The 24,403-nt window shown below is 66.0% G+C and overlaps 1 protein-coding gene and 1 long non-coding RNA gene across 2 annotated transcripts; both read right to left on the reverse strand.

Annotated features, from left to right (window-relative positions):
* Nucleotides 1-2,995: 2,995 nt before the first annotated feature.
* FGFRL1 (fibroblast growth factor receptor like 1) lies at nucleotides 2,996-15,352 on the reverse strand. The gene is made up of 6 exons (XM_057706209.1): nucleotides 15,252-15,352; nucleotides 6,470-6,742; nucleotides 5,221-5,301; nucleotides 4,806-5,090; nucleotides 4,382-4,735; nucleotides 2,996-4,215 (listed from the first exon to the last, which is right to left on the reverse strand). The coding sequence occupies exons 1-6, from the start codon at nucleotides 15,331-15,333 to the stop codon at nucleotides 3,782-3,784; spliced, it is 1,509 nt and encodes a 502-aa protein (XP_057562192.1). The 5' UTR covers nucleotides 15,334-15,352; the 3' UTR covers nucleotides 2,996-3,781.
* Nucleotides 15,353-19,365: 4,013 nt separating this feature from the next.
* On the reverse strand, nucleotides 19,366-23,075 carry LOC130834959 (uncharacterized). The gene is made up of 3 exons (XR_009048803.1): nucleotides 22,504-23,075; nucleotides 21,584-22,141; nucleotides 19,366-19,566 (listed from the first exon to the last, which is right to left on the reverse strand). It is a non-coding gene; the product is annotated as an uncharacterized LOC130834959 (long non-coding RNA).
* Nucleotides 23,076-24,403: the final 1,328 nt, after the last annotated feature.

Below are 24,403 nucleotides of genomic sequence, written 5' to 3' on the forward strand. Positions count from 1 at the left end.
CGGGGCCGCCCAGCCTGTGCCCTGGGTCTGGGCAAGGTCAGCTGGGGGCGCTCACCTTTCAGCTCCCTGGGGCCCAGCCCCTCCATCCCAGCCCAGCCCCCGAGCAGGTCCAGGCCCCTGCGAGCCTCCTGCAGTGCTGCCCAGGAGGCTGGGGCAGCCTGGCTGGCGCCTGCGGGTCCTCGACCACGTGCCCCGAGTCCCAGGTCAAGTCTGTGCTGTGCAGGGTGTCCCCATCCTGTGTCCTGACCCCCACGTCCCACGTTCCGGTCCCCCTTCCCGTGTCCTACATCCTGCGTTCCTGCCCCAGGTCCCCTGGCCTGGCCCCCGGCCAAGGCTCTGATCTCCCGCCAGGCCCCCCCAACCCGAGGTCCACAGGGGTGGGGTGGCCCCACAGCCCCCTCATCTTACCGCCTCTTGTCGTACTGCCTGGTCCCTGGACACCAGCCTCAGGCCCCCCCTCTGGGACAGCTGCAGAAGACTCTCGGCCACCCCTTTGAAGCCAGGAGGGCTGGGCAGTGGGGGTGGGGAGGAAGCAGTCACACCCGAGGGTGTCGGAACCAGGGCTGCCCTTTCAAGTTCGCCAGCCTTTAAGGGGACCCGCGTATCACAGCCCAGATCACAGGGAAGATGCTGGCGTGCCTCCAGGGCTCCGCCGCGCTGGCACCCCCACCCGCGGACATCAGAACCGAGAGTTTCCGCCCAAATGGCTCTCAGAAGCCCGGGCCCAGCCTGGCCTGGGAGTCCCTCTGAGGACACAGCTCGATCCCTCTCGTCTACCTCGAGACTGGGAGCCTCACTCCCAGCCCACAGGGAGCCCCGCAGAGCTGGGGACAGAGGCACCTGTGCTCCTGCGGGGCGTCCAGGTAGCATCACGGGTGGCTGTGCGCTGGCCTGCCTGGGGCCAAGGGCGCACGAGGGCCTGGCCTTGGTGTTTGTGGAGGGGCAGGGGAAGCCAGGGCGTGGCCCCTCGGGGCCCACGAGGAGAAGCCGGGCAGCGGTCCGTCCCCCCCCCCCGCCGTGCGACCCTGGGCTTTGGCGCCCGATGACTCCCCCCTCGGCCCCGCCCGCCGCCCGGCCCCGCCCCCTCGCGCTGGCATCGGCCCCGCCCCCGCCAACACCCCTGGGAGCCCGGAGGGGCACGGGGCGCCAGGGACACGGAGCGGGCTGGGCAGAGCTTGGGGCCGGTCAGCTGGCAGCCCAGAGAGCAGACGTCTGGACAGAGAACTTCGCACCCGCACCAAGGCCGACCGCGAGGCTGGGGTGCGGGGCGCCCCTGAGACGGACTCTGGGCGTCCTGGGGCCACGTGGCTGCCCCCCGCCCCCGCCCCCGGAGCAGGAAGCTGCAACGTGGGAGGGTCGTGGCCGAGGGCGCTGAGCTCCAGGGTGCGGCTCGGGCTTCGTGGTGGCCAGGCAGCCCCACGAGGACAGGTCTCTCTGGTCGTCCAGCCCCCCAGCCCAGCCCGGCACCCTACCACGTCCATAGAACCACCAGCCCATCGGGCGGCTCCTCTCTCCTGCAGTGGCGCTGGGGGCTGGAGCCAGAGCCACTGGTCTCTCGAGAAGCAGGACCCGGGGCCCTGCGAGGCCTGTCAGGCTGGGACAGTGGCCCTGAGGGTGGGCCTGTCATCACCCCCCAGACTGCCCTGGGGCAGATCATGAGGGCGGTCTGCACGTGAGCCCACGTGGACAGCACTGGCCCTCCGGCCAAAAAGGGCACAGGGTCGGGCGTGGCAGAGTCTCCTTTGAGGTTCTGGGGAACAACCCCCTCAGGGGTGCCTGCTCCGCTAGGGAGGGGGCAGCTCATACCCCGTGACCCAAAGGTGGGCCACTGCCTGAGGTCCCCACCGCCCAGGGTCTCCCCTCCCTCTGCCCTTCCCCCTCAACTGAAACCCAACCAGGCATCAGTGCAGCTTGTCCTGTCTGGGGAACATATGTTCGGTCACCAGCTATGGGTCACCTGCACCCCCCACTGCGCCCCTGGCCATGGCAGCCCGGCTCCCCGCAGCCAGCCAGGCCCTAGGCCTCCCGCGGTGTCCGCTATAGGCGGTCTCCAGCACCTGGCCCGAGCTTGGTCACTGCCTCAGGTCAGAACCACCCCAGTGGGGCTTACCTCAGGGCTAGCCCCTGCCTCCTTGGAGACGGGAGTGGGGTCCACCTTGGAGACGGGAGTGGGGTCCTCCTTTGGGAGGCCAGAGGATGGGTGGACGTTGAGGACAGGGGATCCCATGCTGCACTGCAGGGGGGTCCCAGTGGAGGAGGGGATTGGGGACTGAGCCCTGGGAGACGAGAGCAGAGGGAGGGGACGCAGCCCGCAGCTGGGGAGGAGGTGGAGGGCAGCAGCTCAGGGCCAGGGCGTGGAGCGGGGGAGACGCGACCCTAGCCTTGAGCGCCGCAGTGCCTGGGGAGGACAGTGGGCGTCCCGGCCGGCCGGCCAGTCAGGCAGACCCTGTGCTTGTTTCCTGCAGCCCGGCCTCACCCCTCCTGCCAGCCTTCCGACGCTGCCATGCCAAGGGCTTTACTAAGATCGCACAAGCTCTTAGTGCTTTTCTTAAGAGGTCCAGAACCTCTGGGCCAGGGGCAACCCAACCCCTGCCTGCTGGCCGAGCAAGTCAGAGCCTCCGTTTCCCCATCTGGAGAGTGAGGCCACTGGTGCGCCACCCAAGATGGACAGGGCCCTGCAGACAACAGGCCCTAGCCCGCTTCCCCACCAAGGCCGCCCAGGGAAGCCCAGGATGTGGGACAGGAGCACAGGACCTGCACGGAGGACTGGGGGCCCCCACCAGGCCAGATGTCCAAGACTCTGGCTGGCCAGGGAGGCACCTGCAGGTGAGTGGGGACGAGTCCTTGTGTTCAGGGCACTGATGGCAGGCCCTGGGACCCTCAGGACTCAGCCCCCGAGCCTAAGGCCTGGCGATGGGGCTCCTGAGAAGGTCTTTGCTCCCGGTGTACAGGCACACGCGCCGGCACAGATGCGCACACAGGAAGAAACACCAGCTTAGAGGAAAAGGATGCACATTTTCTTGTTTAACAAAATAAATTAAATATACGAAGCTTCAGCTCAAACTCTATATAAAATTACAGAGGTCTGGGGCCGCCACGCGTCGTGCGGTGATGGGTGCCCGGTCCCGAGGTGGACATGCAGCGTGGCCACAAGGCCAGGTGGGTCCTGGGCCCCAGGAGAGGCCAAGTCTCTGTGGCCCAGCCCTCCTTTCATCATTATTAATATTATTATCTTAATTTCTTAAAAATAAATATCAAAGGGCCCCTTCTCTCTGGCAGTAGGAGGCCGGGTGGGAAGGGATGCAGCCCCAGCCGACTCGCCGACTGCAGCTTCTCAGGACAGGGCCCAGGACTGCTCCGCCCGACTCCCCTGCCCAGGGCACTGGTGGACCCCTGGACACCCAGGACAGGTGGCGGCAAAAATAGCCCCGGCGGGAACACAGCCTGGCAGGCGTAGGGAAGGGGTCGGAGTTTTTGGTTTGCAAAGCCAGGGTGCCTCTCAGATCTCCTGCCAGGCCGGGGTGGGGGGGTGACCACGGCCCCCGTGAAATCCTCTCATAGGGCCAAGGGATTCCTTCATGAGCTAGCCCGTCGCTGCACGCACACTGCAAAGTTACCACGCGGACCTTCCCAAAGGCTACTTCGTCTGAGTGTGTGTGTGTAATGGTGTGTGTGTGTGTCCAGAGGTGTGTCATGCACGCGTCTGTACGGCTCACATGGGGCGCCTCTCCCGCGCGGCCGGTCCCCCACCGCGGCCCCTGCCCGCGGCCGGCGGGGCGGCCTAGCACTGGCAGTGCACGTGCTGCTGGTGGGCCCTGCCGTCCGCGTGCGTGTGCGTGTGGGTGTGCGCGTGGGTGTGCGCGTGCGCGTGCGTGTCCGGGTAGAGTCTGGGGTAAAGCTTGGGGCCAGCGGCTGAGGCGGCGCCCAGCAGGTGCTGGGGGGCCGCCGGGGGCCCGAGGTCCTCACACAGCCCCGCCGCGGGGCCGGCGCCCAGGGCGCTGGGGGCGGGCAGGTCCTTGTCGCCGCGGTCGCGGGCCGGCGCGGGCGGGCGCTGCGCGGGCGCGGGCGCGCACGGCTTCTTCTTGGTCTGGCAGAGCCACAGGAGCACGGTGCCCAGGATGAAGACGGCGCCGGCCGGGATGCCGATGACCACCGGCCACGGCAGGCTGGCGGTCGAGGACGAGGGGGCCACGGGCGGCCCAGGCGGCTTCGGGTCTGCGGGGGACACGGAGGAAGGGGCGGGGCGGGCGGTGTCAGCGCGGGGCCGGGGCCCGGATTGGGGGCGGGGCCCGGGCGTGGGGGCGGGGCGGCGGTGTCGGCGCGGGGCCGGGGCCGGGCGTGGGGGCGGGGCCCGGGCAGGCGGGGGCGGGGCCCCACGCACCCGGCAGCACCGTCAGGAAGGCGCTGCGGAAGCTGTAGCCCATGGTGTTGGCTCCCAGGCAGATGTACATGCCCGCGTCGTCCTGGCGCGCGCGCGTGATGAGCAGCTTGTTGAGGTAGGAGCCGTCGGGCCGCGACCACACGTCGCCCGTGGGCAGCACCACGAACTTCTGGCCGCCCACGTCGATGGTGGCGTTGTAGCGGCCCTCGGCGCCGTACTCCACGCGCTTCAGCCACTGGATCACGGGCTTCACGTCGCTGCGCACTTTGCACTGGAAGGATGTCGTGCCCCCGAAGTCCACCGTCGTGTTCACAGGGTGCGTGCCCGTGAGGACGGGCTTGGAGCGCGTCCGCTCTGTGCAGGGACACGCGTTGGGCGCGGCCCCCGGCGCCAGCCCGCCCCCGCCCCCGGCCCCGGCACTCACGGATCACGTCCACCTTGTAGGTGGCGTTGATGGCGCCCGCGCGGTTCGACACGCGGCACGTGTACTTGCCGCTGTCCTCGGGGCGCAGGTTCTTCAGGCTCAGCGTCCACTTCTTCTTCCTGTGCTCGCCGGCCTCTGGGCGCGTCAAGGCCTGGTCATCCTTCATCCACATGATGTCGGGCCGTGGGTGCCCGCTGGCCACGCACTTGAGCCGCACGGAGCTGCCCACCGGCCGCGCGATCACGCGGCGCCTCATCTTAGAGGGCTGCGTGAAGCGGGGCCGCGCTGCGGGGGGGGCGGGCGGCGGGAGGGGGAGGCATAGAGGTCAGCGGGGCGGGGCGAGCAGGGCAGTGGGAGGCGCAGCCCCACCCCCCCACCCCCCCCCGAGGGTGGTGACGTCTGGCCCCGTGCTCACCCCACTGCTTGCTGCCTGGGTCTTCCTGGCCCCCAGAAGAGCCTTCGTGCCCCGGGCTCTCCCTCCCTGGGCTGGTGTCGTCTGCGGAGGGGAGGGTGCGGGAGAGGGGCCTCAGCAGCCCCTGCGAGACCCCGCCATGGTCCCCCGCCCCAGGAGCTGGTTCCCAGGCCCCAGCCGCAAGCCCAGCTGGGAACGCTCTGGAAACAGCAGCAGGCGGCCAGGGGTGCACACCCACATCTCAGTATCCCGGAGACAGCTGGGCGGGAGCCGCCCACCCGGTCCACGCCCTGGGTGCAGGTGACCCCGACGGGCGTGGGTGGGACGGAGAGCTGGCTCCCCCACCCTGGCTCCGGGGGGTCTGCAGGGCCGGGGGAGGTGGGGGCCGGGCCCAGCTGGCAGCTGCAGTAACCCTAGCCCACATCAAGGGGCCGAAGGCTTGGTGAACTGACGTGGCTCGCATACCGCCTGGTCATCCTCCCCTTTGAAAGGACGTGGGGGGGGGGCACCCACCATATTCCCATTCCACAACCCAGAGGAGGCCTGGGGGACCGGGGGGGGGGGGGGGGGGCGTGCTGAGGAATGCCCCCTCCCCGTGACAGCCGCCGCCTCCCGGGCCCAGGACCGAGGCCTGGCTCTCACACCCCACCCCGGACCCCGGTGGAGGGGCGCCGTGGGGCAGGCCCCTCCTTTGTGCTGCCAGGGAGCCTGCCCCAAGGGACCCGCCCGGGAGCCCGCGGGGGAGGGCCAGGCGCCAGCGCCTGGTACCAGCAAGTGGAGGGCGTGTTTCTGGGGGTGCCGCCCAGTCCCCGAGCTCGGGCCCCAGAGGCAGAGGAGAACAGAAGGCCTTTCCTTCCCAGCGGCCCCTCTGAACTCCGAAACCTGAGCCTCAAAGTCATGACCGACGCCAAAGCTGCTGGCCTGCCTGGCTTGCCAGGCTGCCCTCAAGGGGGACCACCCCCTGGGGCCCCCACACTCACTCCTGCTGTCCCCCCAGCCAGCCCTGGCCCCCAGGTCAGCAGGACTCTGAGAAGAAGGGATGGGGAGGAAGCAGAACCCCAAGGTGCAGCTTGAGGAAGTGGGGCCCGGGGGGGGGGGGGGGGGTGGCGTCCTCGGCTCAGATGCAGCTTGCAGGAAGGGTCTGGCCCTGGGGGCCGGGGGCCGCGTTCAGGCAGGGTGGGGGCGGGGAGGGCATACGGGGAGGGTCTGCCTCCCGGCCCAAGCTGGCCAGGCGCGCTGCCCACGCACTGACCCATCACGATGAGGGTGTAGTTGACGGCGAGGCTGCCGAAGCCGTTGGTGGCCTTGCACACGTAGGCGCCTGCATCCTCGCGCTCCACCGCCTTCACCTTCAGCCCCTGGGGCAGCACGCGGAAGCGGCTCCAGCCACCGTGGATGGTCCGGCCGTCCTTGGTCCACATGGTCAGGGGAGGTGGGTCCCCTTCCACGGGGCACTGCAGCCGAACGGTGCGGCCCAGCCGGGCCACCTGCCGTGGGACCACCTTGTCCGCCATCCTCGGGGGGCCTGTGAGGGTGGAGGGCTGGGTCAGGGAGGAGGGGACCGGCAGGGGGTCGGCCAGGGCCAAGGCCGGCGTGGGCACTGGGGGCCGCGAGAGGGCTGTCTCCGCTGGGTCCCCACCCAGGACTCCACCCGGATACGCCTGCCCCACTCCCAGACCATAGCAGGCGGCGTTCAGCCAGGGTCCACGCGCGCTTCCCACAGGAGCAGGAATGCGGTGGGGAGGAGCTGCTCGCTCAGGACGCACGTGCACAGCCGGTGGGGGGGCGACCCCCAGCGCCTCCCGGCAGGCACCCCTAGTCCGTATGCGCGCGCGCAGGCGTCCCTGCAGCTGGGGGCCCACGTCTGTGCCGCCCCCGTCTGTGCCTCTGTGTGCACGGGTCTGTCTGCCTGGACCAGAGCCTTCCTGCTGCCAGCCGGGCCACGCCAGGTCACTAAGGCCCCGGAGTCAGAGGGCAAGTGGCTGGGCACCCAGCCCCAGATGACCACTGTCCCCCATGGGAGAAGCCCGCGTCCTAGGCTGAGGCCACGTGCCCTTCACCAGCAGGAAGAAACCCATCCCCGTCCCCACTGGCCCAGGCCCCGCCTCATTTTCTCTGGGGTCAAGTCCAGGGACAGTGGGATGACCAGGCCTAGAGGGCAGCCAGTGACGGGCCACCTGAGGGCTATGGCAGTATCTCTGGGCGGGTCCTCCGTCCCTCCCCGCTGCGCCCGTGGCCCTGAGCCAGGGCGGTCTGCAGCCTCCGCACCACAGGAGGACCACAAGCGGTGTGGGGCTCTTACGTGGTCACCCAACCACGGTCCTTCCAGACCAGGAGAGGCAGCCATGGGCACCCAGCTGCCTTTCCCAGGGGCTTGGCTGGGCCTGGCTTCCAGGTCTCCGCCCACCAGCCACTGGAAGGGGCGCCCACCCCTTGCGGCAGCCACTGCAGGCCGTGAAGGCCACGTCCCGCGCTTGGGCTGGATGGAGGTGCTGGAGGCGCGGCTGCTCTGAGATGCTATCGCTCCGGGGCCTGAGGGCGGCATGTGTTTTTAATAACCAGCTGGTGTTTCTGCAACTTGCAGTTGCCAGCTGGTTCTGCCGCTTTGCAGCCAAAGTGCTCCTGTGCGTGCCCAGAGACTGCAGCTCCCAGGGGCCCTCAGAGTCCGGGCCCCCATCGCCTCTACCTGGGGTGCTGAGGGAGGGGTGGAGGCCATCCCCATTTCCACGGAGGGCGCTGACAGCCCAGGGCTCAGCTTCTCCGGGGCCTCAGGTGGGGAGGAGTCCCGCGTCTCAGACTCCAGGGGACTGGGATGTGAGGGACACGGAGACGCTGGGCACCTTCCCTCGACGCCCCCCCTGCCCCGTCCTGCCCCATGTGGCTGGCCCCACCCCCACCACGCAGCCCCTGGAGCATGGGCCGTGCCAGGGGTGCCACCAGCCCACCCCCTCCTCGCCGGCCCTCTTGCTTCCCCTGAGACCCACCCCTCCCTGATGACTCAGTTGTCTGCAGGGCCCCCCCAAGCACCCACCCAGCTCGCAGTGGGAGGGGCTTCAGGGCCCCCAGACAAGTGACCCTCCTGAGGCCCCAGGCTGCCCAGGACCAGGCCTCATTCCAGGCAGACCCTGTGCACCGCCCGTCCCTGCCTGAAATCCCACCATTCACACGGGCCTCCCAGGCTTCAGGACAAAGAGGGCACCCCCCAGCCCACCCGGGGCCCTGGGCCTCCCGGGCTGACACCTGGGCACAACGATCTCTCTCTCTCTCTCTCACACACACACACACACACACACACACACACACACACACGAGCACAGGCACACGGACCCACACCTGTACATACAGACGGCCCGGAACACGTGTGGGGAGGACGGAGCCGGCACGAGGAACAGCATCCCTCCCCGCCGGGCCTTTGCCTGTCCCAACCACATCCTGGGGGCACCACCGGGGGCTGGTCCCCACCCCCTGAAGGAGCCTGCCTCAGTGGCAGAGAAAGGACCAGCCTGACAGTGCCGCCCCTCCCCCTCCCCCAGACAGGAGCCCTTGTGGGGGGCACCTACTGGGTGGCAGGGACGCCACCCTCCGTCACTGCAGAGAGGAGGGACAGGGCCACGTGACCGCCAGATGGGCCGGAACTGCGGCCCCGTGGGCCGGCCTGTGAGCAGTGAGGGGGACGAGGCAGCGCCCGGCCAGAGGCCCTGGCTGGAGCCGGCCTTATCCTAAAGCAAACAGCCCCCTCCCTGCGGCGGCCAGCCCCGCCCCACCCCTCCCCCACCTGGGCTCCACTGGACCCAGACGCCAGGCCGGGCCCCTGCACAGACCCCAGCGGGCTCACCCGCGGGAGGCCAGGCCCCCCAGATTCCTGGGAATTCTGGCCGCCAGCAGGGCGGCTGCAGCTCTGTATTTAGCCTGGGAAACACAAGCCCCGCTGTTCCACCTGGAGAGGGAGGCCCGCGTGGAGACCTGCGGGCCCCTTGGAGGACGTGCGGGCGGGCGCGGCCGAGCGGGAAAGCCCGACGGCTCCAGGCGGGCCCTCCGGCCAGCCTCAGCCCCGCCCCGTGACGCCTCCTCCGGGAAGCCCCAACCCTGCCCTCAGCCTGGCCGTCGCCCCGGGGAGTCTCAGGCACAGGCAGGCTGCAGACGGCGCGGGGGCAGACGCGGGGCGGACGCGGGGCGGACGTCCCTTCCTCTCCTCCCTCTTCCACCCCCGGCTGTGAAACGTGGTTAGGAAGGGGGGCGCTGGGGAGCAGCAGCCCGGAGGCCCCCCAGACCCAGCTGGGATTCCCGGCTGCCATCCTGAGCTCTGTCACACACAGACCCCGGCACGCCGACCCCCAGATGCTGCCCCCGGACACACGCCCCAACAGGGAACACAGACCCCGCCACACAGCCCACCTCTGAGCACTCGGGCCGCCCACCCCTCTCCCCAGGTTTAGGACGACAAGACCCTGCTGCAGCCCCAGCTGAGCGCCTCCTGCCGCAGGGGCCCGGGGAGGGCGGAGGTGGGCAGGAGAGCTGGGAGGGATGGAGAAGGGACCTCCGGCTAGAGCCCACCCCACGCATCCCCCAAGCCATCGTCACAGGCCTTCCTCCCACCCCTCCCCTCCCCAGGGCAGGGTGGCCCAACCCACACGCCCTGCTCTGTTGACGGGCGGTCAGGGGCTTGGCCACGTCGGGAGGGGGTGCGGCGGATCCCAGGTCTCGGCCTCCACACGTCCCCGCCGCCCAGGGCGTTCCACGGGCCCTGGCCTGCCGACCCCCAGCTCCTTCCAAGAGGGGCCGCGTGAGACGTCGTGCCTCTCCTGGGCCCAATGTGCCAGAGACGAGCAGGGGCTCCAGAGGCACCAGGAGTCTCAGGCATCACCCGTGAAGCCGCAGACACAGGAGAGGGTGAGGGTGCGTGAACCACCCGCCAGCTCACTGGGGCAGCTCTGTCCCCTGCAAGCCCTGCGAAGCCCCAGAAATTTCCAGCCTGGTTGGAATTCTCTGGCTGGGGGCGGGGGCGGGGGCACCAGGCTAACCTCGAGGGGCCCGGCTGTGGGGTGAGGGCGGCCGGCCGGGAGCCACTGTCCCGCTCTGCCGCGTGGGGAGGGGCGCCGGGCCCTGCACGCCGGGCAGCAGGCAGGGTGGGCACCCCACAGTGAGGACCGGGCACGGGGCGTGAGCGGGGAAGGCCCTGGCGCCAGCAGCCTCCCCAAGAAGGTGAGGGCTGGGGGGAAGGGCGGGAACACGCCGGGGCGGGGGCTCAGGGGAGGAGCACCCCAGGGCTGCCACGAGCGGGGCAGGCTCCGCACACGTGCCCTCCCGCACACGCACACAGGCTCCTGGTCACCAGCCGGCCCAGGGCGGCCCCCGGGGGCCAGACCCACGGGATCTGTGGTGGAACTGGTAGGACCCGAAGGACAGGTGGTTGCCCCAGAAACCAGGCCATTCTGGGCGTGGCAAAGGGACGGCCGGACCCACCGAGCAAGCTGGCGGGAGCGTCCCCCTCCTCCTGCTGCCCAGCGGCACCCCAGGGGAGCAGGCAGGCCGGGGGTCTCCAGGTCTGTCCTCTTCTCTGGAAGCCCCCAGGTGGTGCCTTCAGTGGACACCCAGCTTCAGGGCACCTCCCCTCCCCCTGTCCATCCCCGGGGCCCAGACGGGAGGCCCAGAGCATCACCCCGATGGTGCCACTTCCCTGGGGGGCCCGTGTGACCTGCCAACAGGAACGGTGACGGGAAAGCACCTAGACCCACCCGCCGGACCCTCCCCAAGAGACGCAGCTGCACACCTGGGCAGCCCGCGTCCCGTGCCCAGATCTCATCAGACTCAACGCTGACCCTCCCCCGGCCCTGCCCCTGCTGGCATCCACCCCCCACCTCACAAACCTCCCTTGACTCAGACCGGCTCCCCGCTGTCCAAGGACTGAGGAGGCCCTTGTCCACCGGGGCCTCCCACACCTGCCGGCGGGGGGCCTGGAGGACAGGGTAGCGTGCTGCGGGGCCCAGACCACCCAAGGGGCCCCCCCCCCCCCCGCGGGCCCCGATCCCCGGTACGGGAGTCGCCTCGGAGGTGAGACGAGGACACTTCCTGAGCCTGGGGCTCCTGGGCATTTAAGCAGAACAGGGAGGCCTCCAGCCATCCCACCCCACCCAGCAGCCAGGAGCAGCAACCCCAGGTCAGAGCCCCCCCACACACACACCTGCTCCACCGTGGCCTGGAGCGCTTCTTGAAGACAGGCCTGAGGCCATGAGGCCTGAGCAGCCCAGCCCAGACGAGGTCCCCAGGCCCCCAGAGGCCGCGGGGTAGGCCGCGCGGCCCTCAAGGCGCGCACAGTCGGACTCCGCTCCAGAGTCAGGCCGCAGGTCCCGCCGGAACCGGGACAGGCTGCTGCCCGAGAGCAGAGGGCAGCCCTGAAGCCCCCGAAGCAGCGGCCCCGGACCAGGAGAGCGTGCGCTGCGGGCCGGCTCCCTCGGGGCTGGGAGCCAGAGGGGGCTCCCCACCCCCCCACCTGCTGCCCCAGGCCCGTTATTCACGCCTCAGCCGCTCGACAGCCCGCAGCTTGTGTACATCTCTCACGACATAAACTCCCCGGCAGGAAGAAGAGCAGTTGTGTTTCCTGCCAAGATGAGAAACCCTGGATTTCAGCGGCCCGGAGGCTGAAGCAGCTCCTGCAGTGCTTCGGGGGCTGCTCCTGGAAAGCCCCAGCCGGGCCAGTCCTCCCAGGGGGCATCTGTGCTGGATGGGGGGTTACTCACGCGACACACCCCACCCCCGCCCCCGCCTGCCCCTCCGCGTGCAGCCCCAGGACGCCCAGCCGGAGGCAGGAAGGCGGGCCGCGACGCCCTGGGGGAGAAGCCCCCAGGACACCCCCTCAGCCAAACAGCCCCTCTCGGCCCAGCTCCGGCCTCCTACCCCGCTACGCCAAGGCCCCTGTGTCCACGGGATGCCCACTCTGCCACGTGAGCTGCCCACTCTGCCCACAGCACCCCCCCAGCTGGAGGCTTTCCTTGCGTAACCTGGCCAGCACCCACCTCTCCTTCCAGGCCCACCCTGGCCCGGCCCCGTGACGCCCACGCCTCCCTGCTCCACCTCCCCCCGTGGACCCCGGGCTGCGGCCCCGCCAGAGGTAGCCCAGGACCACGGCCCCTGCTCTCCTAGGGCCCTGAGAGAAGCCAGGCTGGGCTTGACCAGGAGCACCCGGTGACCACCAGGGGAAGAACGGGTGGCAGGCAGGGGAAGGTGGCCACACTGGATAGGGCGTCCATGGGGGTCTCGGGGCAGTGGCCCGGGCACGCCTGCCCTCCATGTGCTGGCCTGCTCGCTGAGGCTGTCACCCAGCCACACCAGGGCTGCCGTCACCCGGGGAGGCACAGGATGGGGCAAAGGGGCCAATGCGGACGGCCACGCCGTGGGTAGGAGGCCCCAGCCCGCCTCCCCCGGCACCTCAGCGAGGCCTGCGCTGCCTGGGTGATCCGGAGGCGGAGGCTGCTGCTGGGAGAACCAGCACGCCCCTCGTGAGGGCCGCGGAGCCGGGCGGGAGCCGGAGGCGCATTGATCCCCGCACAATGGAGACCAGAGCCTGCGGCCTGCGTTTCCAGGCCCAGCCAAAGGCGACTTTGTTCGGCTCCCTCCTCCCCCAAAGAGGGGAAAGTGATTTATTTTCACCTCCAGGAGTGGGGCCCCAGACAAGACGTACATGGGGCCGCGGGCCCACATCCCCACCTCGCAGAGCCCGAGCCAGGCTCCCACGAGGCCACCTCGGCCTCAGCCGCACACCAGCCAGCGCAGCCTGCAGGGGCCTGGAGGGGAGAAGGAGGCCCCCTGCAGCCCGGCCAGAGGCCAAGGTCAGCCAACGCACACCGTCACAGCCGTCCTGACGGCCACGTGCCTCCGCACAGAGTCACACACCACAGCAGACCCTTCCCACCGCAGCCCCAAGGCAGGTCAGCCCCAAGTCCACGCCATCCGGCAGGAGGTAGGGCACGCCGGCCAGGTCCAGGGGACGGGGAAGGGGCCTCCGGGGCTGGCTGCTCAGAGACTGTCCATGGCACCATCCTCAGAAAAGTCCACACGTGGCACTTCTCAGAAAACTCTGGAATGACTACTTCCAAAGTAATTTGTAAAAGGTATTTCACTCGGGACCTCTCGAGTTCCCGCTGTGAGAAATAAGATGGAAATGGAGAAAGCCAGATTCTTTTCTCAAATTTGAAAAACAACAACAACAACAGAACAGTTTAAAACAAACCCACCAAGATTGTGAAACTTTGGGAAAAGGGGAACTTTAAAAATATGATTTGACTCTAGAAATGTACGGATTCCAGAAATTGTGACACCACGGGGAAAATGGCTTTCACTAAACTACCCAAACGCTCTCCGCGCTGGCTTGCCGGGCTAAAGAAGGTCCACACTCAGCCTGTGCACGCGCCAAGTGGGAAGGGCTTGAAGTGACTCTGCCCTCAAGTCCAGGCCTGGAGGAGAAGCCAGCACAGTTCAGGAAGAGCACCCCCCCGGCCCCGGAACCACAGAGGCCTCTGCCCTCGGAAAGCAGCTCCCACCTCCCCACCGCCGCCCGGGCCCTCACCACGCAGCCCAAGGCCTCAGCCAAGGGGCACAGAGCAGGGTGTGGCCCCTCTGGGACCCCTTGACGACGAGGCAGGCCCTCCTGCCCACTGCCATCCACGGCCCACTGCCATCCGCCATGCCACCTCAGGCTCCAGCCGATGACCGGGCCAGGCCAGTGGCCTCCAGAGCCTCCCTGGCCGCGCGGCCAGAGGACAGGCAGGTGCGGGGATGGCGGAGTCCACGCAGATAGAAGAGGGATCAGAGTCCAGGCCGCTGGCCACTGGCCGGGGGGGTGGGGGGGCCTTGCTGGGCATGCCCTGAGTGTCCACGGTGCCCTGGACGCTGCCCGGCCCGGCCTGGGCAGCCCCCACCCTCAAGCGAGCCAGCCAGTCCCCAGCGGGGCAGGTGGGGGGGTACCGTGGCACGAGGCCCACCTGGGCCGCCGCCTGCCACCCCACACCCGAATGTGGCCATATAAGGCTGGGTTGGGCTCACTGCGCCCGCTGGGCCGCGGCGGGGGAGGGGTGCGAAGCCTCAGAGGACCGGTGGACAGGGCAAGGACGATCCTGAGTGGTCAGCACACCCACAGGGCCGGCCTGGCCACAGGTCCCGCCTAGCGGAGGGAGGCCAGCACTGAACATGGCGGGGGGAGTCCGCCGGCACGCGTCACCCATCGCCTATCACCCACCGGCCGAGGACACCGCTTGCTGGGGCTGAGCACAGGGGCAGGGGTCCCTCCCGAGGCATCTGGGCCTGCCTGCCTGCCTGCACAGCAGGTGTGTGAGCCCACGGCCAGGCCTGGTGCGGCGCGCGCTGAGCGACGCAGTGACGCAGTGCGGAGCCTGAAGCGGCTGCTCTCAGGGCTGCCTCTGAACAGGCCCCCACCCCCCACCGCGCAGTGACCCACGTGCTGGGCACTCAGTCCCCCAGCCCCCACCCTGTCCCTCCTGGGCAGGTCCACGGCACAGCACTGGCTCACGAACGTCCCCACTGTCCCCACACCCAACCCTGGCCACCCCGGGGTCTCTGAAGGTTCCCAGGGGCCTCACTGGGTACAACGTGGCCAACGAACCCGTCACCCAAGAATCCACCGTGAGCAGCTGCCCTCAGCTGCAGGGGTGTGTGAACGTGTCCTGGGGCCGGAGCCCACCCTGCCAGCCAGCGAGGGCCCCGCGGACGAGCTGGGGGCGCCCTGAGGGTGAGGGCGCATCCTGCGGGAGGAGCTGGGGGACCTCACGGGCGAGACGGGGATGCCCCACAGGTGAGGGGCGCCCCACAGGCAGCTGGGGAGCCACGTGGGTGAGGGGGGCCCAGGGGGTGGGCCGGAGGGCGCCGCGGCGGCCCGCGGGCGAGGGGCCGGGCGGCGCGGGGCCAGCAGGGGCGGGGCGCAGGCGCGCGCGCCAGGCGGGCACTGTGGCAGGGTTCAGGGCCGGAGGGAAAGGGGCGGCGCCGGCGGAGGCCGGGGCGCCGGGCCGGGCGCCAGCACTCACCTCGGGCGGCGGCGGCCGGCGGCAGGGCCCCCAGCAGGAGCAGCAGCGGCGGCAGCAGCACCAGCGCGGGGCTCGGCGTCATCTCGGCCAGCGCGGACCTAGGGGCGTCCAGAGGCCGGTCCCTGCGCGGGGGTGGGGGGGCCGTCCGCCCCGCCCCGCCCGGGGCCCCGGAGCCGCCAGCCCCGCAGCCCCGGGCCGCCTGGCCGTCGCTGCCGCGCTCCGGGCGGAGGAAGCGGCGGCGGGGGAGCCGCGGGTATCAAAGGCAGACAAAGGGTTTACACTAATTGCCGGCCTCCCCCGCCCCCCCCAAACACTGTCTGGATTCCTGGCGCGTGTAGCTCGGGCCCTGCCCGCGGGACACACAACACCGGCGGCCCCGCAGATAATCGCCTGCGCCATTAGCGGACAAATTTGCGCTGGGGGGGCCCACGTGGGGCGCGGGGGCGGGGGCGGGGCGCGGGCAGGACCCCGGGCCAGGCGGCGGCGGCGGCGGCGGCGGCGGCGCGTGCCGGGGCCGGGGCTCCCCGGCGCGGCGCGGGGACCCGGACGCTCCCGGCCCCCGCCCCCGGCCTCCCGGCCCGCCCCGGGGGTCGCGGGCGCGCGGAGGGGCTCACCTCGGCGGGGCTCGCGGGCGGCGGGGCTCAGGGCCGGGCCCGCGGGGCGCGCGGCGCGCTCATCGCCGCCCCGGGCGCCGCACCCCGCCGCCCCGCGCCCCGGGGCCCGGCCTCGGGACGGGGCGGCGCTACCTGGGCGCGGGCGGCTCGGGTCCGGGCCGGGGCCGGGGCCGGGGCCGGGCGGGCGGCGGGGCCGGGGCGCGGGCCGGGGCCGGGGTCCCGGGGCGGCGGGGCGAGGGGCCCGGGGCGCCGCGCCGCGAGGCGTCCTCCCCTGCGGGGCTTTGTCAGCGCTCCCCGAGCGAGCGCCGAGCCCGCCGCGCGCCCCGCCCCGCCACAACTTCCTGCCAATCGGCGCGCCGAGCCCGTCGCGCCCCGCCCCGCGCGCCCCGCCCCTGCCCCCGCCCCTGCCCCCGCCCCGCGCCCAAACTTTCCGCCAACCAGCGTGCGCTCCCGCCCCGCCCGCCATGCTCCCCGCCTTAACCCTCGCGGTGCGGGCGGCCCCGCCCCCGCCCACCCCGACCCGCCCTGGCCACGCCTCCGCCCCGCCCGCCCCTGCCCTGGCCACGCCCCCGCGCGCCCCGGCCCGCCCCTGGCCGGCCCTGGCCCCGCCCCCAGCGCGTTCCCTCCGGCCGGGGCCGCGTGCCACACCCCGCGCCCCTCGCCGCCCAGCGCCCGCGGCGCCCAGCCCGCACCTGCACCGGCGGGCTCCCGTGTCAGAGCCCCCCGCCGCAGGCCACCCACACCCCGCGCACCTCCCGCGCGGGCGGTCAGGGCCCCGGGGGCTGAGTCCCGGTGGTCGTTGGGAGCGGAGGGGAGATCCAGGACTCCGCTCTGGCCCCACGCGACTCCAGGCAGGGCCGCGTCGCGGGTGATGTGCGGTACAGAGGTGCTGCCCTGGCGCCCCGGTTTACATACCTGCTTGACCACAGGCGGGTATGTTCCCACCGCCCACCTGGCGGCTGCCTGCCTCCCACTCGCTGGTGATGGAAACGCAAAGACATTAATAGTCCTTAAAAGTAGAGTCCGCCACACACAGTGCCACCTTTAGTCCTCACCACCGGGCAGGTGTCTTGCTGTCACCTGTGCGGAGGAGGAAACGCAGGCACAGAGAAGTCCGGTAATTCACCCACGATTTCCCAGGCAGCACCTGGCAGGCCCAGGCCTGGAGCCCGGCGCCAGCCGCCGCGTGCAGCTCCCACGGGGGTCTGTCTCCACGCCGCCCCGCCGCGTGTCCCTTTCCTGTTCGGCAGCGTGCGCACACTGGCTCCCGTGCCTCCCCCACTCCCATCCCTCAGGGTCTCCCCGAGCACCCCCATCCTCTCTGGCCTGGGTCAGTGGGCAAGGCCCCCCGGTTCCTCTCCACTGGCTGTCACTTCACTGGAATGGAGTCATCATCTTAAAACACAACCTCAACACAACCCCCCCCCCCCCACCCTTGAGGCCCTGGATGCCTGGGTCCTGTCCAGCTCCCACCCCAACCCCCCTGCAGCACTCCCCCCATCCCCTCTGGACCTTTGCCCATGCAGCATCTCAGGAACCCTGCCTGGAACAGCCTCTCTCCTCTCAGGAGCTCCCTCCTCCAGGAAGCCTTCCGGGGAAAACCAGCTGGAGAGGTCCAGCAGGTCAGCATCCCCAGGGCAGAGGAGAGCTTGGCGGGCGCGAGCCATCAGGGTTTGGGGCTGCCAGGAGGCCCAGGCTGCCCACGCCTTCAATTCCAAATGCTGTCTCTGGGCCAGTGTGGGCACCTCGCGGGTGGGTGGCGGGGGGCCGGGCCGCCCCCGGTCCTTCCCGCACGACGGTGAAGGAGGAATCAAGCGCCGCCGCGGGCAGCACGCCAGGAGCGCTGGTTCAGCGTCGCCTGAGGACGGTGCGGGCGGCGCTGGCGGCCACAGGCCGGTGCCCCGGACAAGACGGGCAGGCGGGGCAGAGGGCCGGGGCTAGTGCGGGGGCTGCGCGGGCGGGAGGCGGCCGGGGCAGGAAGAGGGCCCCGGGCGAGGCGGCCCCGGGCGGGCGCGGGGGATGAGGCGGGCCGTGGGGACGGGTCTCCGCCGGGTGAGAGGCCCCAGGTGGGAGCGGCCGCCCCGCTGCCGCTGCCGGGCGAGGGGGCTTGGCCGCGGTGCGCGAGGGAAGGGGCGCGTCCCGGGCGGGGCTCCCCTCCCTCCGCGGGACCCGCGCGGGACGCGGAGCTCCCCACGCGGGCGCCAGGCCAGCCTGAGCGCATCGCCAAGGCCCACGGCATGTGAGATGGTATGATCTCACTCAACGGCAGACGGGGACAAGTTTAAAAGTGTAGGGTATATAAATCCCAATGCAACCACTAAAATAACCTAACAAAGAATTACAGAGAAGAACGCAACAAAAGAGACAGATGGAATAATTTTTGTAAAATAGTCCAAAAAAGGGGGGAGGGGGGCGGGAGGCAGGCCCAAGAGGGAGGGGATATATGTTTCACATATACTGATTCACTTTGCTGTACAGCAGAAACTAACACAATATCGTAAAGCAATTACACTCCAATAAAAAAATAATAATCTCCCCCCCCAAAAAGGCAGGAAAAAAAGGAGAAAATAACAGATGAGATGAATAAAAGATAAATAGCAAATGGTAGATTTATACCCAATCATATCAATAATCACATTAAATGTAAATGATTGAAGCATCCCAATTAAAAGGCAGGGGTTACCAGATTAGGTAAAAAAAAAGAAGAAAAGCAAGATTAAACTATATGCTACCCACACAAAGCAAAGCCTGCATGTAGCAATGAAGACCCAATGCAGCAAATAAATAAATAAATTTATATTAAAAAGAATCCAAGAAGCAAAAACCAATTAGGAGAAATGGGCAAAGCCACAATTATAGTCAGAGATTTTAACACTCTTCTCCCAAATGTGATTCAACAAGTAGACAGAAAATCATCAGGAATGTAGAAGACTCAAACACTATCACCTAAATTGGCCGGATTAATATTTACAGAACAGTCAAACATTTCCTGAGCCACAGATGACAATTTATTTATTTATTTATTTTTATTGGCTGTGTTGGGTCTTTTTTGCTGCACACGGGCTTTCTTTAGTTGCGGTGAGTGGGGGCTGCTCTTCGCTGTGGTGTGCGGGCTCCTCATTGTCGTGGCTTCTCTTGTTGCGGAGCACGGGCTCTAGGCGCGTGGGCTTCAGTCGTTGCAGCACATGGGCTCAATAGTTGTGGCTTACGGGCTCTAAGGCGCAGGCTCAATAGCTGTGGTGCACAGGCTTAGTTGCTCCGCGGCATGTGGGATCTTCCTGGAGCAGGGATCGAACCCATGTCTCCTGCATTGGCAGGCAGATCCTTAACCACTGCGCCACCTAGGAAGCCCAGGTGACAATATATTTAAAATAATTCAAGTCATGCAAAGAGTGTTGTCTGAGCACGTTGGAATTATATTAGAAATCACTCACAAAAGACATCTAGGATATCCTCAATGTTTGCAAACCAATAATCCACTTTTTAAAAATTTACTTATTTATTTATTTATTTGGCTGTGCCAGGTCTTAGTTGCAGCACATGGGATCTTTAGCTGTGGCAGGCAGACTCTTAGCTGCATCAGGTGGGATCTAGTTCCCCAACCAGAGCTCAAACCCAGGCCCCCTGCATTGGGAGCTCAGAGTCTTAGCCACTGGACCACGAGGGAAGTCCCAATAATCCACTTCTTAATTTCCCACACACTGAAGAAGAAATCGAAAGAGAAATTAAGAATTCTTTTGAACTGAATGGAAATGAAAAGAGAACATATGGAAAACCGTGGAATGCAGTTAAAGCAGTGCTTGGAAATGTATGGCACTAAGCACCTGATTAGAGAGGATGGGGCTCAGATCAATGACCTCAGTTTCCATCCAAAGAAAGTAGAAAACATGAGAACAGAGGAAACCCCAAGGAAGCAGAAGAAGGCAAATAGTAAAGATCACATTAGAAATCAATGAAATAGAAAACAAAACCAAGACACGGAAGCAACCTAAATGTCCATCAACAGATGAATGGGTAAAAAGATGTGGTACATACATACAATGGAGTATTACTCAGCTCTAAAAAGGAACAAAATTGGAACATTTGTAGAGACATGGATGGACCTAGAGACACGGAGTGAAGTGAGTCAGAAAGAGAAAAACAAATATCGTGTATTAACACATATGCAGAATATAGAAAAATGGTACAAATCAACTGGTTTGCAAGGCAGAAATAGAGACACAGATGTAGAGAACAAACATATGGACACCAAGTGGGGAAAGCAGTGGGGGAGGGGGATTGGGGGGGGGGGAATGAATTGGGAGATTGGGATTGCCATACATACATTACTAAGAAGAAAAGAATATCAAATTGTACACTTTAAATATATGCAGTTTATTGTATGTCAATTGTATCTCAATAAAAGATCTTAAAGAAAAAAAAAGAAATCAATGAAATAGAAAACAAAACCAAAAAAAAAGAGAGAGAGAGAAAATTAATGAAACCAAAATCTGGTTCTTTGAGAAGATCAATAAAATCCATAAATGTCTTACACGTGGATTTGGGGTAAAAAAGAGAAAAGACACAAATTATCAGTGTTAGGAACAAGAGAGGCGATGGTACCACAGATTCTACACACATTAGAAGAAGAATAGGCCATAATTCAAAAAGATACACGCACCCCTGCGTTCATAGTAGCACTATTTATAGCCAAGACGTGGGAGCACCCTAAACGTGCAGCGGCAGAGGAAGGCATACAGAAGATGTGGTGCAGAGACACAATGGAGTGTTACTCGGCCGTAACAAAAAACGAAATGATGCCATTTGCAGTGACGTGGGTGAACCTAGAGACTGTCAAAGCGAGCGGAGTCAGTCAGAGAAAGACAGACACCAGATGATATGGCTTCTATGTGGGAATCTTAAAAAAAGGCTACAAATGAACTTATGTACAAAAGAGAAGCAGAGTCACAGATGTAGAACACAAACATGGTTACCGGGGGAGGGGGGGTAGATAGACTGGAAGATGGATTGACAGCTACACACCGCTACGCACAAAACAGAGACCTAATAAGCACCCGCTGTGCAGCGCAGCGAGCCCACTCCACCCTCTGCAACGGCCCATATGGGAAAAGTGTGAAAAAGAGGGGACATTTTTATACATATAACATTCCCTTTGCTGTACCCCTGAAACTAACAACATCGTGAATCAACTGTACCCCAATAAAAACATTCTTTTTAAACGAAGAAGACAGAATATTGTGAATAACTATATGCCAATACATTTGATACCTTAGAGCAGGGCCCCCGAGCCCCGGGGACCCGCCAGGAGCCCGGCCGCACAGGGGCCCCCGAGCCCTGGGGGGCCTGTCAGGGGGCCGGCCGCACAGCAGGAGGTGAGCAAGAGACGCTTCACCTGCCGCGCCCCGCCCCCCAACCCCGCGCCGGGAAACATTGTCTTCCACGAAGCTGGTCCCTGGTGCCAAAAATCTTGGGGACCACTGCCTTAGAAGAACTGGATAAATTCACTGAAAGACAAAAACGACCGAAGCTCCCTCTAGAAGAAGCAGAAAACCTGAACATCTTTATTAAATAATTTGAATTTTTAATTAAAAACCTTCCAACAAAGAAGATACCAGGCCCAGGTGGCTTCACTGAGAAATTCTACAAAACATTAAAGGAGGAAATAACACCCATTCTACACAAACATTCCCAGCAGAGGGAAGAGAAGGGGATGCCTACCAACGCAGTCCATGGTGCCAAATCCAGAATGACAGGAACAGGAACCTGCAGAGCAGTATCGGTCCTGAACACAGACGCAGAGCAACTTAAATTTTGGTTAATCCAATCCAACAATATAAAAAAAGGATACTACATCATGATCGGGTGGGGTTTATCCCAAAGACGCAAAGTTGGTTTAACATTTGAAAATCAATCAGTGTAACTTACCACATATGAACAGAAAGAAAAAAACATATGATTATCTCAACAGATGCAGCAGAAAAAGCACAGGACAGAATCCAACACCCATTCCTGATGTCACAAAAGAACTCTCAGCAAACTGTCAAAGAAAAGGACGTCCTCCACCGGACAAAAGGCACCTACGAAAACATCACAGCTAACACCACACTTAATTGTTAAAGAATGACTCACTGCTTAAGTCAGAACCAGACCTGGGGTTTGTTCTCTCCCTGCTCCTCAACAGCCTGCCGGGGGCTCAAGCCAGTTCAGACTGGAAAGAGGTAAAATGCTCCTGATTTGTAAATGACACGATCATCTATGTGGACAATTCTATGGCATCTACAAGAAAAAAGTCACCAAAATGAACAGTATTAGTGCACTTAGCAAGGTGGCGAGACACGCCCAGTGCTGAGCGTGCGGGCACGCTGCCAGCCCACGGCTGGCGTGCGCTGCGGACGATACGTCAGCAACTTTCCAAAGAGCCAAGCACGTGTCTGATCGCGTCCCACGGCGGAGCGTCCCACGCGCAGGTGTTTACCCAGCAGACAAGGAGGTACCCGTCCACACGAAGACTTGCACGCAGGGGTCCACAGCAGCTGTATCTGTGACAGCCCCAAACTAGGAACCACCCAAACACCCATCACACGCCGCCCCAGGTCCACACGACGCGACACACTCCGCAAGAAAAAGCCGCAACCCACCTGTGTCGACACCCGAGACGACGCAGGGGAGTCTCGAGGTGACTGAGGTGGGCGCGCTGGGTGACGGAGTCTGTACCGCATCCCAGGAAGAGCCGGTGGGGCTACAGTGACCGAGGCCGACGGGGGGCTGCCCGCCTGGGGGCACGAGACCCCCTCTGGGGGTGATGGGAACGTCCACCGTCTAGACTGTGGTCAAGGTTTCATGGACAGAAACGGGTGAAAACGTATCAAGTCGTATGCTCTAAATAGTGTCCGTTATATCTCAATAACGTTGTTGTTTAAAAAAACAAACCTGGTGGACCTGCTAGACAGAGACAGAGGCCAGGGAGGCCCCTGAGAGGACAGGCGCGGCACAGCGGCTGAGCGAGCACACGGAGTGCGGACCGCGGTGACACCCCTTCAGACCCTGTGATGCACGAGAGACCTCCGCTTGGTTTCGCCTTCTCTCCGGGAGCCCGTTTCCGCCGCAACCCGCCCTGGAGCCTCCCCAGGACACGGCTCGCGCTGCCCCTGGCCCTGCGCTGCGGCCGCTGCAGGGGGCCCTCCTCCCCGAGGGACGCTGGGGAGCTGCTGACGACTCCCGGGCACGGGCGCCGAGGGCCGGGCGGACGTGTCCACCCTCTGGGGGGTGCGCCCGCAGGGGCGGCCCCAGGGGCAGCTTTGACGCAGGGCCCCCTCCGAGGGTTGGCGGTCCCCCCCCGGGGCTCACAGGGTGTGGCCGTGACACTGGGCCTGCGTGATGGCGGGCGGTTTCAGAACGTAGCCGGAGCTGCCAGACGGGGCCACGGGGCACGGCAGCAGGCCAAGGAGGCCCTGCCAGCCAGGCTGACCAGCACCCCTGCTGAGAGTGGGCCCCACCGTTGCAGACGCACACCCCCGAACCCCCAAAGCCAGAGCAGAACACGGATCGCGCCAGGCCGTCCTGCCAGGTCTGCTGGGTGCACGAGCCTCCCTGCCGGGGAGGCCCGGCCTGTGCTGTGGTGGCTGGGGGAGCTTGGTCAGCGCTGCCGTCCACGGCCCCCTCCCACGTGGGCGGTCGCCGTCCCACCAGGGGCGCGTGGGCCCCAGGAGAAGGGGCTCTGCCCGTCTGGGAGGCCAGCAGCGGGGCTCTGGACTCCTGCCTGGGGAGGGTGCCGTCCACAAGGCCCCATCACGCCGGGCTGGACGCCACGCACATCCCCCACCGTCCGAGCTGCCCCGTGCCCCTGCGGGGCTGCGGGTGAGGGCGCCAGGCTGAGGACAGCCCGCCCCCTGGGCAGGCCCTCAGCCCCCTGGGGCCCTGGGTAGGGCCTGGCTCCCCGCCCCCTTCTCTGCCCCACCCCCAGCCCCAGCAGGCCCACTGCCTCCCCGCCCTGCACTGGGGCTCGGGTCAACCGCGGTGCCTCTGCCTCTGGCTGCCAGGCGAGCTGCCTGTGCACACCTGGAAGGGGTCCGAGGGCGGGGTCTCAGGTCTCAGGCCCGTGGGCAGCCCTTTCTTCCTCCTTCCCCCCTGGGGGGGTAACGCCCAGCTCTGCAGGGGACCCCCTTGGGATTCCTGCTCCCCGGGCCACTCCTCAACCAGCCCCGCACGCGAGGTCTTCACCGGGCGCGCGTGAAGCCAGGGCCCTGAGCGGTGGGGCCGCTGGCAGCAGGAGGGGCCCCGGGACGCAGACCCTCCGCGTGGGTCCTGGCATCAGGTGACTCAGGTCTGGGGGGCCCGGGGCTGGCCTCCAGGGGGAGCTGACACCGTGGTTACTCACGTCACCGGAGGGCTGAGAGCCTGCGAGTGCGGGCGGAGGAAGGGGCTGGTTGGCTGGTTGCTATGGCAGCAGCAGTGCTTCTAAAGACTGGACGTGGCTCCTTCTCCCTCGAACGTGAAGAGGCAGAACTGCGGTGGGGCACGTGGGGGCACGGGCCTCCC

Source organism: Hippopotamus amphibius, chromosome 13 (genome assembly GCF_030028045.1).
Source record: "Hippopotamus amphibius kiboko isolate mHipAmp2 chromosome 13, mHipAmp2.hap2, whole genome shotgun sequence".
Lineage (NCBI taxonomy): Eukaryota > Metazoa > Chordata > Mammalia > Artiodactyla > Hippopotamidae > Hippopotamus > Hippopotamus amphibius.